Source organism: Pan paniscus, chromosome 5 (genome assembly GCF_029289425.2).
Source record: "Pan paniscus chromosome 5, NHGRI_mPanPan1-v2.0_pri, whole genome shotgun sequence".
In the NCBI taxonomy this organism is placed as follows: domain Eukaryota; kingdom Metazoa; phylum Chordata; class Mammalia; order Primates; family Hominidae; genus Pan; species Pan paniscus.
The window spans coordinates 47423704-47436496 of record NC_073254.2 but is presented as its reverse complement, the minus strand read 5'-3'; the positions used below and the strand labels follow the sequence as shown (position 1 = coordinate 47436496).

The following is a 12793-nucleotide window of genomic DNA, read 5'->3' as shown; positions in this document are numbered from 1 at the left end:
TAGTTTACTGTTTGTATCCAGAAGCACCATTAATTTTTATATGATAATTTTGTATCCTGCAACTGTACTGAATTTATCAATTCTAAGAGATTTTGTGTGTGTGTGTGTGTGGACCTTTTAGTTTATAAATTTGTATGTTTGCTTGTTTAATGTCTCTTTATTTTCATTAGACTTTAAGTGTGATGATGGCAGGTATCTGATACAGAGCATACTGCTAGACACAGAAGGTGGCCAATAAATATTTGCTAAATAAATGAACCTTTCTGAGTCCCAGTTTTCTTGTTTATATAATGGGGATAATAAATTATAACCTTGTAGAGTAGTTGTAAGGATTGCTGCATCATAGTAATGTCACTAAAAGGGAGGATGAATATGGGTATGGAGAAATGTACTGAGGTAGAAATAAGAGTAAATGTGGGAGCTGGATGGCTAGGTTTGCTCTCTGAAACAGGAGGTGGCAGGGAGTAGGAAGAAAATGGTAGTTGGCAAGGAGCTTGGGAAGGGCCTAGAATGGAATTGGAAGGGTAGTAGAGTATATAGGGAAGGCTGTGGAGGTGTAAAATGGCTCATAGAGACCGGGTGTGGTTGCTCATGCCTGTAATCAAAGCACTTAGGGAGGCCGAGCCAGGTGGATCACAAGGTCAGGAGATCAAGATTATCCTGGCTAACACAGTGAAACCCCATCTCTACTAAAAATACAAAAAAAAAAAAAAATTTTCCGGGTATGGTGGCACGTGCCCATAGTCCCAGATACTCCAGAGGCTGAGGCAGGAGAATCACTTGAACCTGGGAGGCAGAGGTTGCAGTGAGCGGACACCGTGCCACTGCACTTCAGCCTTGGCAACAGAGTGAAACTCCATCTCAAAAAAAAAAAAAAAAAAAAAAGAATGGCTTATAGATAAGCCTGATAAGATTTACCTTTGAAACATCTGTTAGAAGGGACAATCCATCATCATCTAATACCTGAAGGCTCTTCCATTCTCAGTTCAGCACCTTCAGAGACTGGTAGCCCATTTGATCATTGAGTGAAAGGTCACTTAGTGGGCTTCTTGGTGGAGATATATATATAGTACACCCTCCCCTAAGGACCTTGCAGTAGAGATGAGGTGACTATGAAACAGACATATAAATGGAAGAGAATAATACAATTAAAACAGTGATAATGGCCAACACAGGGTGCTTTGGAAACATACTGAAGAGGCTATTAATCTCAACTCTGGGTTCAAGGAAGGCTTCCTGAGAGGAGTGAGATTTCACCTGAAAAGACATATAGAAGTAGGTAAGTAGACTTCAGGTCATTATGGGTCATGACAAGGAAAGTAGATCATTAACAATCATGGAAGGTTTTCATGCAGAAGTATAATATGGTCAACTAAGCATAATAAAAATATCCTTTTGGCAGCACTGTGGAAAATAATAAGATTGGAGAGAGAGAGACCAATTATAAGAAAGTTGCAATAATCAGTGAAAACCAACCATTGAAGGCCTGGACCAGTAGGAATGGAAGGAAAAGAAAGGAAGATTCAAGAGCTATTAGAAAGGTAGAATTGTTAGGACAATTGAATGGGAAGGTTTGAGGAAGATGGGGTCATCAACGATGACCCACATTTGTAACTCGGGTGGACATCTTGTTATTCACTGAAGTCTTAAATATAGGAGAGGAGTTGCAATATATTGGGAAGGGAAAGTGATGAGTGTACTCTTGTAATCTTGAGATGGAGATACATTCAGAGTAACAATTGCTAACTTTATTTGCCTATGGAATACCTAATTAGAATTCATTATTGAACCATCAATAGCTTATGAAACATAATATAAAATAGAAAACTCACCAATTTTTTTAAACTAATGGCATGGTTTGAAAATTATAAGACACTGCTTTTCATTTAAAACTTCATTCTCTTAGACATTTTTGAGATAACTAGGAGAAATGAACAGATTGGGTCAAATGAAGTTAAGTAATTTTTAATTTTGTTGGTTGTGGTGATGGCATTATAGTTTTGTTAAGGGAAAGGTTATTATCTATTATAGATATGCCTAAAAGTATTTACTGGTGAAATGTAATGACAGAATTTGTTTAAAATACTCCAAAAAATGCAGAACAATAGATGAAACAAGAATGGAAGAATGTTAAATGTTGAAAATTGTTGACATTCATGAGAGTACATTGGAGTTTATTAGATTCTTCTCTTCTGTGTGTGCTTGGAGCTTTTCAAAGTAAAATTTAAAAAGCCTTTTTAGTCAGATTCAAAGGAAATTCGTGGAATATATAATTTTAAATTAATAAATCAATATTGAATCACATGATAAATGTAATTTGAATATGTGATAAGTGACCGACCAGAGATCATCAAGCAGATGACATATGTCACCTGGTAGTTAGGAAATGCTGTTTGAGCATTAATACACAGATTTAACCTATGTTTATGCCTCAGATGATCTCATACAATTGTCTGAGATGCCATATGTTGAAAATAGCTGTATTGAGGTGGTTACTTTTCATATGATTCTCCCTTCTCTAGGAATAGCTCTAATCCATAGAGGTAATACTGTACCTGGCCACAACCAATGAATCCAGTGGTACACACCTAATAACAAGCTGAGCCAGTGAGAGAGTCTCTCCCAGCAAAGCAAAACTTGAAAGATAAAGAGGCAGGAGGCCTTTGCAGGTGAGCATATTAATGGCAACTCAACCCCTGCTTCTAAGGTCCCTGTGGCTATTCTACCTGAGGCTAGCTTATTCAACTATTACTTTCATTTCATGAGTTAGATCAGTATCTTTCCAATAAATCCTCATTTTTTAAATTTAAGTTAGGCAGAATTGGTTTCTATTGCTTGCAATAAATAGACTTATTAAATATAATAAATTGTTACATAATAAAAAATATTATATAAATGTGTTTGATGTTGCATTATGTCTATGTGGAAATAAATTCAAAAATAAATGATTGCTATCATCAAACTTACTTTTTTTATTTCTTGAGGAACACTATTATCTTGTGAAGAATACAGTTTAAGAACATGCAAATTCGTGAAGCGTTCCATATTTAAAAAAAAAAAAAAAAAAAAAAAAGAACTGCCGTTGCATAGCATCCAAGTGGATTTGACCAGAAGCGGTTCGGATATGGGTAGTGTGGAACTCAGAGCAAGATCTGAGCTGAAGAGGTAAGCTTGGAAGACATTAGCAAATGGGTGGTAACTGAAGGCATGTGGGAGTAAATGAGAGGACCATCCAGGGCAAGTGTATAGTCTAAGAAGAGTAACGGTTGAGGACAAAACTCCAGGGAACACCATACTTAAAGGGTTGCTGAAAGAAAGGAGTCCCAAAGGGACTGAAAAGGGGACGCCAGAAAAGTAGGAGGAAAAACTAGGAGAGACTGCCATCAGGGATGCCAGAAATTTGACCAATTTAGGAGATAGGGTATGGCCAACAGTGTCAGATGTTGCAGAGACTAGTTCATTTGATTTGGCAACACAAAAGTATTGGTGAACAATTGCATTGTTGAGAGTTAAAAGATTAAATGGCAAGTATGAGAGCGGGGCCACAGTTGCCCATGACTTTTCCAAGAAATTTGACTCTGCTAGGGGAAAAAAAATAGAGTCCTTTTTATATATTTATTTATTTATTTTTTGAGATGGAGTCTTGCTCTGTCACCCAGGCTGGAGTGCAATGGCACGATCTCAGCTCACTGCAACCTCCACCTCCCGAGTTCAAGTGATTCTCCTGCCTCAGCCTCCTGAGTAGCTGGGATTACAGGCACCCGCCCTCACGCCTGGCTAATTTTTTTTTTTTTTTTTTTTGTATTTTTAGTAGAGATGGGGTTTCACCATTAACCAGGATGGCCTTGATCTCCTGACCTCGTGATCCACCCGCCTCGGCCTCCCAAAGTGCTGGGATTACAGGCGTGAATCACTGCACCTGGCCAAATAGAGTCCATTTTTAAATGCTAGAAAGGGATGGCAGAGCTGAGTGTTAGAAAGCCAGAGCCTCCTGGATTTACCGGTGCTGTGCCATTATTTTCAGAGGCATTCATAGCTAATGACAAAGTAGACAGTGAACTACTGCAAAGCAGAACTGGCTGCCTTGCTCATCTCTTGCCGACAATTATTACTTTCCAAACTGATGAGAGACTATTCCTGAGATATGATGGAGGTAGTTGGGAGGTCCTGGTGGGGAAGGATTACATGGAGGGAAGAGTAGTTATAAATGTTTGAACTTGTTACCATTTAAGCTGAGATTATAGAAGGGGAGAATGGAGTTAACCACCCCTCACCACAGTCTTGGTGAGGGATGGTTATGTTTGTCCTCACCTTGGTCTTGTCTACACTGTGCTCCCTATGGAGAACTTGGACCCCTCTGCCTTGTTCCTCTCACCCAGAGAAATTGCAGTGTCTGCTGTACCTATTCCTATGCCCTTCCACCCAGTCTAGTTTCTCCTGTTCTTCCCCAGATCTCCTTCCAAATAGACTGGTGTAACTGGCACAAAGTGTTTGTTAACTGATTGCCAATCCAATAATAAGGGGACTGAGGTTCTTCTTTGAAGGGTGGGTTTATTTGGGGTTTTTGTACCAATTCTGACCACGTGTAGAGCATCATTCAGCACACTATGGGCTGTGAGCACAATCTTGCCTACCACCTGTTTTTAAATGGCCTAAAAGCTAAGAATGGTCTTCACATTTTTAAATGGTTAGGGAAAAAAAAGCAAATGAATATTTCGTGACACATGAAAATTACATGAAATTTGAATTTTAGTGTCCATAAATAAAAAGAGGGTTGAGGACAAAAACTCCAGGGAACACCAGTATTTAAAGAGTAGCTGAAAGGAAGGAGTCTATGAAGGAGACTGAGAAGGAGATGCTCAAGAAGTGGGAGGAAAAGCTAGGAGGAAACTAGGAACACAGCCACGCTCCTTCATTTACATATTGTGCATGGAGGCTTTCGTGCCACAGTTGAGTACTCATGACAGAGATCTGATAGCCCACAATGTCTAAAATATTTGCCATCTGGCCCTTTACAGAAAAAGTTTGCTAACCCCTGGTTTAGGACTCTAGGTGGCTGTGTCCCATATGTCTCTCCACTGGTAGTCTCATAAACTTCTTTTCTACTGTGCAGGGGCCTGAATCTCCCCACTGCCAGAACCGCTGATGGGTTAGTGCATAAATGTTGGGATACTGGGAAATGTTCTTTTGTTTTTTGGAGGGTTACAATGATTTCCAAACCCTAGTCCTTCCCTGGCACCCTGCCTCCACCACACAGACACACACACATATATACACATTGCTGTTCCAGAATATCTAGGAGGTCATAGAGTTGTTTTTGTTTTTGGCTATTACTGCTGCTATTACTTGTTTATCAAAAGAGGATATGAAGCCAGGCACAGTGGTATGTGCCTATAGTCCCCAGCTACTTGGGAAGCTGAGGTGGGAGGATCACTTGAACTCAGGGGTTCAAGACTGGAGTGAGTTATGATTGCACCTGTAAGTAGCCACTGCACTCCAGTCTGGGCAACAGGGGAAACTTTGTCTTTAAAAAAAAAAAAAAAAGATGGGAGGTATGAATTTTGAAAGCCTCAGAAACACTGATGGACAATATTCACATATATTAATTTCTCAGATTACTTGATTGCCACATTAGAGCTTTCTCACTGCCTCTTCCCCCACCCCTTCTGTCTTTCTCTTTCTTTTGTCTAACAAACTTGAAGCATATACACTGACAGTTTCTTCCTCACCTCCCACTTACTTCTCAGCCCACCACAATCTGGAGTTGACTCCCACTACAACACTGAAACTGCTCTCAATAAATTTGTCACCCATCTCATAATCACCAAATCTAAGGACACTTTTCAATCCTTTCTTGACTTTTGAGTAGCATTTAAAAATGCTGACCTTGCCCTCCTTCATGGCACACCTCTTTTTTATTTCTCTGATCTGCTTCTACCTTGTTCTTTTCTTAGTGCTCTGGATGGTCCTCGTGCCACCAGATTCTTACAAACCAGGGTATTTCAGTGTACTCGTTATTATCTTTTGTCTCAGTGACACACACACCCTCCTCTACTGTGTTTTGAACTGCTTAGCTTAGGAGTCAGCCAGGTGTGTATTTCCCAGCCTTCCTGGACATCTGGCTTTCTTTTCGATTCTGCCAGTAGGAGGCACTGATGGGAGATCAGAAGGCAAGAGAAACTGAGAAGCATCCTGCTTCAGCCTCTAAACAGTGACAGTGGCTGGCAATAGCTGGTACATGTAGCAGCAGGAAGAATGGGAGACTCAGGACTCCAGCCTCCTGAGCAGAAGTACCTTCTCAAGGATTCTAGCCTTGAAGGAGGTGGCACCTTTCTAGTAGATTGGAACTGACTATGACAGTGTCTCTCACAAGGCAATGAGTAGATTTACAGATTCCAGCTCAGGGATGATGGCAGCTTCTGATTTCCAGATAGCAATCTTTTTTTAAAATGTACATTTCTAGGACTCTCCTTTTTTTTTTTTTTTTTTTTTGTACTTCTTGCCCTTTTAACACCTTTGTAACCAATTCTCTATATTAAATTCTTTCAGTCTGAAGCACATAAAGTAGTTAAATGCTCCTGACTGGATCCTGGATAACTGGTATGAGGTTTGGGGTTTGAGCCCATGAATGCTTTTGTCCTTGTTTCACTTCCCACTCCTTCTGCACAGTTTACTTGGGTGATCTTATTCATGGCCTCTGCTTCGACATTTGTGCTGATGACTCTCAAATCAGGGTCTTCAGACCATACCTGGGGTCCATACCCACACGCCTCACTGCGCTCCCATGCAGTTTCAGCTGGCTGTTCCACTGGCATTTCAAATTCAACATGTACAAAATCAAGCTCTTTCTCTCTGTAAACCTGCTCCCATGGCATTCTTTTCTGCTTCAATTCAGTCCATCCCTGACCACCCACCCAGCCACCCACGCTGGAAATCTGAGATATCTTTGACTCCTCCACCTTCCCACTCCCACAGCTAATCAGTAGCCAAACCCTTTAGATTCTACTTCCTAATTATCTTGATATTCTATCTCCTCCGCCTCCTCTAATTATGACTTAATTCAGGCTCTTACTATCTGTCATTTAAATTATTGCTGTATTGCTACAGGAGTGGTGTGTATATGTGCAACTGTTCATCTTGGTATGCTATAGACTCTTGCCCAGCAGTTTTGCCTCAATTCTTTAAAAGCTCCAGTTCATTGTTTGAAATATCAATCAGAACATTTTTTCCAAAATGCTAAAATGATTGTCATTCCCCAGTTTTAATATCTCTATCATCTGCTAAGTAAAAGCAAGCTCCTCCTTGTGGCGTAGCAGGGCCCACGTGATCTGGCCCTTGCCCGAATTTGTAGCTCATCACAACATCCTTCTACCCCCCATTACCTCCTATTATACAGGAACACCCAAGCGACCTTCACAACATTCATATCAACTAGTACACAGGGTCTCCAAAGAGGACGTCTGGATGCCTGTGATCTTTGTACTTCTGCCTACCCTTTGCCCTGGCGTGTTTTTCTCTTCCTTCATGTTCTGCTGGCCAAATTGTTTTTCCTTCAAGACTTAGGAGCCTGCCTGATTATGTTCCTCCTATTCCGCATCCTCATACAATTATTGCGACTTCCAAAACACTTGGCACATTCTTATTTGAATACATTACATTGTTGCGTAATTATCCCTTGGCCCCCTCCCCCAGCACTAGACTCTAAGCTCTTTGAAGGCAGACTATGCCTATTCATCTTTGTATTTCTAGCCCTGGGCCCAACACCCAGAATTTCTTGTATTTTCAGTATATATCTGCCAAATGAATTAGAGCTAATGCCTGAAGGAGAATAAGTTTTTTTGAGAAAGAGGAAGAGCCACGAGGGAGGAGAAGGCAGGGTCCGAAGAGCCCTGGGGGTTTACTTGGGGAAGATGCGGTTCCCCATTGCAGCATTCTGCCAGGAGGTGGCACTGCTCTGAAGAGCCAGCTGGTCGCTTACAGACTGAGGCTGACAGCTTGAAACCAAAGAGGGAACTCCACCAGGAAGCAACATTCCTCCACTGGGCTTCCCAGCCCAGTTACATGTCATACTCTGCCCTGGTCAAACAGCCAAGTCTTCAGGAGGTTGCTGGCCCCAGGCGTCTCCCCAGTGACTGATGATGTTAAACCCTACGCTTCTCTGATTGGTTTAGACAAAATGACAAGGGCACCTATTGGAAATGATCTGGCAAAACATGATCTAAGGCCACCCTCTGGGGGAGGGAGTTGGGGAAGCTGGGTTGGCTGGGTTGGTAGCTCCTACCTACTGTGTGGCGAGAAGGTATGGGTCATGAACAGAACCAAGGAGCTGCGCTGCTACAGATGCTACCACTTCTGTGGCTGCTACCCCACTCCTGGGCCGTCCCTGAAGGTAAGATGGTACTCCTATTTACTTCCATCCTGAACCCAGGGAGCCCACTCAGCTTTGTGAGGAAAAGCGCTGTGCTTTGTGAGTGGTGGGAAGTCTTATGAGGCAGTGGAAACAACAGGGGAGTGGGGAAAGACAGCTGCTATGTGTGGTTGGTAAACGATATCAGAGATGCTTTGCATGTTCCATTTAAGACAATCTCTTGAAGCGGAGATTGTTCTCTCCATTTTACAAATGAAGAAAATGAGACTCAGAGTTATTTGTGCAAGTTCACACCATTGGAAAGTGGTAGAGCTGGGATTTGAACAAAGTGAGTGTTATTTTCACTCCTCCACTCAAGATTCTACTCTGCTTTCTATCATTAACTTATCTTGTGATTCTTGAAAAGTGTCTTAGTTTCCTTCTCTGTAGAGGATGGGGCAGAATGGAAGAATAATCTGGAAGATCCCTCTTCCTCCAAATGTCTGTTTTTCTGGGTATTGGGTTAAAGGTTTCCTGCTGGCTGAGCGATTCCTGCCAAGAGCTTCAAAGAAGAGGGATTATTTTATGCAGTTATGGGGTCACTTCTTCCAGTGCTGTCTTTGGGAGGCCTGGTAGGTTAAGGAACAGAAGACATTTTGAGAGACGCTTGGTGCCAATGAAGTGGCTGAAGAAATGTCTGGATACAGGTTTTCCAATTTACCATTTGTGTCTGGGGGTAGTGGGAGGCAGTCCCATCTATGGCTTGGGGAGGCTGTAGCTATTCCTCCTCTTTCCCTTCTAAGAGTGAGAAACCCATCCATGGCCTTCTCTAGTCAATACAGTGGCCTGGTATGAATTAGACAAAGGAATCCCCTTTGGGAGGATACAGCGCTATGCCAGGATGTATGGCATGGTGAGCAGAATGCAGGCTTTCACTTGCTTCTTTGGCTAGGTGTCTTTGTGCAGCCCCCAAACACACAATGAACAGTGACTCTGAATCTGTCACTTTATTTTATATATATACATTTTTAAATTTTTTATTTGATTTATTTAATTTATTTTTTTTGACACGGCATCTCGCTCTGTCACCCAGGCTAGAGTGCAGTGACGTGATCTCGGCTCCCTGCAACCCCTGCCTCTGGGGTTCAAGAGACTCTCCTGCCTCAGCCTCCCAAGTAGCTGGAATTACAGGCACATGCCACCACACCCGGCTGATTTTTGTATTTTTAGTAGAGATGGGGTTTCATCATGTTTGCCAGGCTGGTCTCAAACTCCTGACCTCAGGTGATCCACCCGCCTTGGCCTCCCAAAGTGCTGAGATTACAAGCTTGAGCCACCGTGCCCGGCCTTTATATATATATTTTTTGAGACGGGCTCATTCTGTCACCTGGGCTGGAGTCCAGTGGCACAATCATGGCTCACTGCAGCCCCAACCTCCTAGGCACAAGCAATCCTCCTGCCTCAGCCTCCAGAGTAGCTGAGACCACAGGTGTTTGCCACCACACCTGGCTAAGTTTTTGTATTTTTTGTAGAGACAGGGTCTCGCTGTGTTGCCCAGGTTGGTCTTGAACTCCTGGGCTCAAGCAATCCGCCTGCCTCAGCCTCCCAAAGTGGTGGGATTACAGGCATGAGCCACCATGCCTGGCCTGAATCTGTCACTTTAGAAAGTAGAACTCTTTTTACTTTTGCCAACTGGCCTTTTTATAGGCAGGGGAAGCTTGGAGAGATGCCATAATTTGTTCTTCACCCCCTTTGGGAGGAGGAGTCTAAATAACAGACACAGGAAAGGGTCTCACCTCAGCCCACGCTCCTTAAGCAGGCCTTGCTTGTTTTTGTTGTTGTTTTGTTTTGAGACAGAGTCTCACTCTGTCACCCAGGCTGGAGTGCAGTGGCTTAATCTTAGCTCCCTGCAACCTCTGCCTCCCTGGTGGCTTAATCTTAGCTCCCTGCAACCTCTGCCTCCCTGGTTCAAGCAATTCTCCTCCCTCAGCCTCCCGAGTAGCTGGGACTACAGGCGCATGCCAACATGCCCAGCTACTTTTTTGTATTTTTAGTAGAGATGGAGTTTCACCATGCTGGCCAGGCTGGTCTCAAACTCCTGACCTCGTGATCCACCCACCTTGGCCTCCCAAAGTGCTGGGATTACAGGCATGAGCCACTGCGCCTAGCCCTACCTTGCTGTTTTTTAAGTTGGAGGAGAAGGCTCCCACCTCCCTGAACCTCACCCTGTGTCCTTTGCAGCTCCTACTCCAATGTGGCGAGATGACCTGCAAAACCACACATTCCTGCACACAGTGTACTGCCAGGATGGGAGTCCCGGTGTGGGACTGTCTGAGGCCTACGACGAGGACCAGCTTTTCTTCTTCGACTTTTCCCAGAACACTCGGGTGCCTCGCCTGCCCGAATTTGCTGACTGGGCTCAGGAACAGGGAGATGCTCCTGCCATTTTATTTGACAAAGAGTTCTGCGAGTCGATGATCCAGCAAATAGGGCCAAAAGTTGATGGGAAAATCCCGGTGTCCAGAGGTCAGGAGTTTTCTGGGGAGTGAAGGGAGGAGGGCTGCATTCTTAACCTCATTGATCTGTACACTGAATAATTCCCCTTGATACCAGCTCCCCATCTCAAATACCTTCTGGTTCTCTTCATCACCTTAATTTTTCCACCAGCCTTGGTCTGCACCCTGTGTTCTTCTGGTGGGCAGAAGTACCTAGCATGTAGTAGGCATTCAGAACTATGTATTGAATGTGATGAATTCAACAGGTACCAACTGATACCTACTGAATATGAACACTTGTGCTACTATGCCCAGCAAGATGATGGGAAGAGTGGAAATATCTGATGACGTGACTATGTCTTAGTGAGAAGACAGTGCATGGTTAGACATCAATGTGAGCTCTAGACAGGAAGTGCTGAAGGAAGTCATGGTGGAGGGGTCCAGAGTAGCCTGGATCTGGCTCTGCTTCTAGGTCTGGCTGCAGTCCTTGCCTGGAAGAAGACCTCCTTTCAGAGCCCAGCTCCTCCCTCTTCTCTGTCTCCCAAAGCCTGACCCACTGTGTTCTTCTCTGCCCTCCCCTCCATATGCCATGGCCCCTCCAAACACAGAGATGCCACCTAAACTAGTCTCTTTTTCCCCCCCCACTTCAATCCCCCCACCAGGGTTTCCTATCGCTGAAGTGTTCACGCTGAAGCCCCTGGAGTTTGGCAAGCCCAACACTTTGGTCTGTTTTGTCAGTAATCTCTTCCCACCCATGCTGACAGTGAACTGGCAGCATCATTCCGTCCCTGTGGAAGGATTTGGGCCTACTTTTGTCTCAGCTGTCGATGGACTCAGCTTCCAGGCCTTTTCTTACTTAAACTTCACACCAGAACCTTCTGACATTTTCTCCTGCATTGTGACTCACGAAATTGACCGCTACACAGCAATTGCCTATTGGGGTGAGGCTTTCTCCCTGGAATTCTGGTCCTTTTGGGGGCAAAAAGGGATAGATCCATGGGAGGAGCCTTCTTTCTCCACTGGTACCTTGTTTAGTCCATTCCTACCCTAAGCCCATCCCAGTCTCCCATGCCTCAGTTTCTCCCATGTCATCCCAGACACCCATGTCATTTCCCTCGGTGGGAGGCTCCCTAACTAGGTCCCCAGGCTGAGCCACTCCTTATTTCCTCCAGTGCCCCGGAACGCACTGCCCTCAGATCTGCTGGAGAATGTGCTGTGTGGTGTGGCCTTTGGCCTGGGTGTGCTGGGCATCATCGTGGGCATTGTTCTCATCATCTACTTCCGGAAGCCTTGCTCAGGTGGTATGTCATCTGGAGGGGGCGGGTGAGCCTGTGGGAGCCAGATACAGTGGTGCATGTGTACATGTGTCAGGATTATTTTGTAGCATGGGGGGACATATAGCGATCCTCAGGCCCTTGGGTGTGGGGGCCTGTATCCAGCACCATGGGGGCACATCTTCCCAGTTGGGGACCCAGTTACACACACACAGTTATGGGTCACAAGAATTGCTTTGAGTGAAAAAAGGAATCATGGGGTGCTGTAGGAAGGGTGCTTGGAGATGATTTGGGAACAAGGAGAGATCAACTTCTGCAGGGTGTGGTGCAGGCAGGGCGAGCAAGGCCTTTGGGGAGGAGGAGGAGGAGGAGGAGGAGGATGGATCCCCTGATGCCTTTCCTCCATCCCTGTCTCTCCCCCAGACTGATTCTTCCAGATCAGAGTTTGATGCCAACAGCTTTGGCCATCCAAACAGAGGATGCTCAGATATCTCACATCCTGCCCAGGATCTCTTCTTAGGGTAGAAGAAGTCTCTGGGACATCCCTGGGGTGTGTGTGTAGATTTCCCACCTGGGGACTCTGCTGTCCCTGGGCTTGCATCCCAGGGATCCCAGAGTGGCCTGCCTGTCACAACCACATCCCTTCCTTCCACAAGGCAATAAATCTCATTTCTTTA

The 12793-nt window shown here is 44.4% G+C and overlaps 1 protein-coding gene across 4 annotated transcripts; it reads left to right on the top strand.

Annotated features, from left to right (window-relative positions):
• The first annotated feature begins 8213 nt into the window (after positions 1-8213).
• On the top strand, positions 8214-12793 carry LOC100968989 (HLA class II histocompatibility antigen, DM alpha chain). 4 transcript variants are annotated; one of them, XM_057302480.2, is made up of 6 exons: positions 8241-8389; positions 8877-9054; positions 10589-10873; positions 11505-11783; positions 12015-12140; positions 12540-12793. In XM_057302480.2, exons 1-6 carry the CDS (start codon positions 8309-8311, stop codon positions 12542-12544), a joined length of 954 nt encoding a protein of 317 aa, XP_057158463.1. In that variant the 5' UTR covers positions 8241-8308; the 3' UTR covers positions 12545-12793. The 4 variants fall into 4 exon arrangements, with proteins under 4 accessions (XP_063460887.1, XP_008958912.1, XP_057158463.1 ...); XM_057302479.2 differs by having other exon boundaries at positions 8245-8389; positions 12015-12143; XM_063604817.1 differs by lacking the exon at positions 8877-9054 and having other exon boundaries at positions 8214-8389.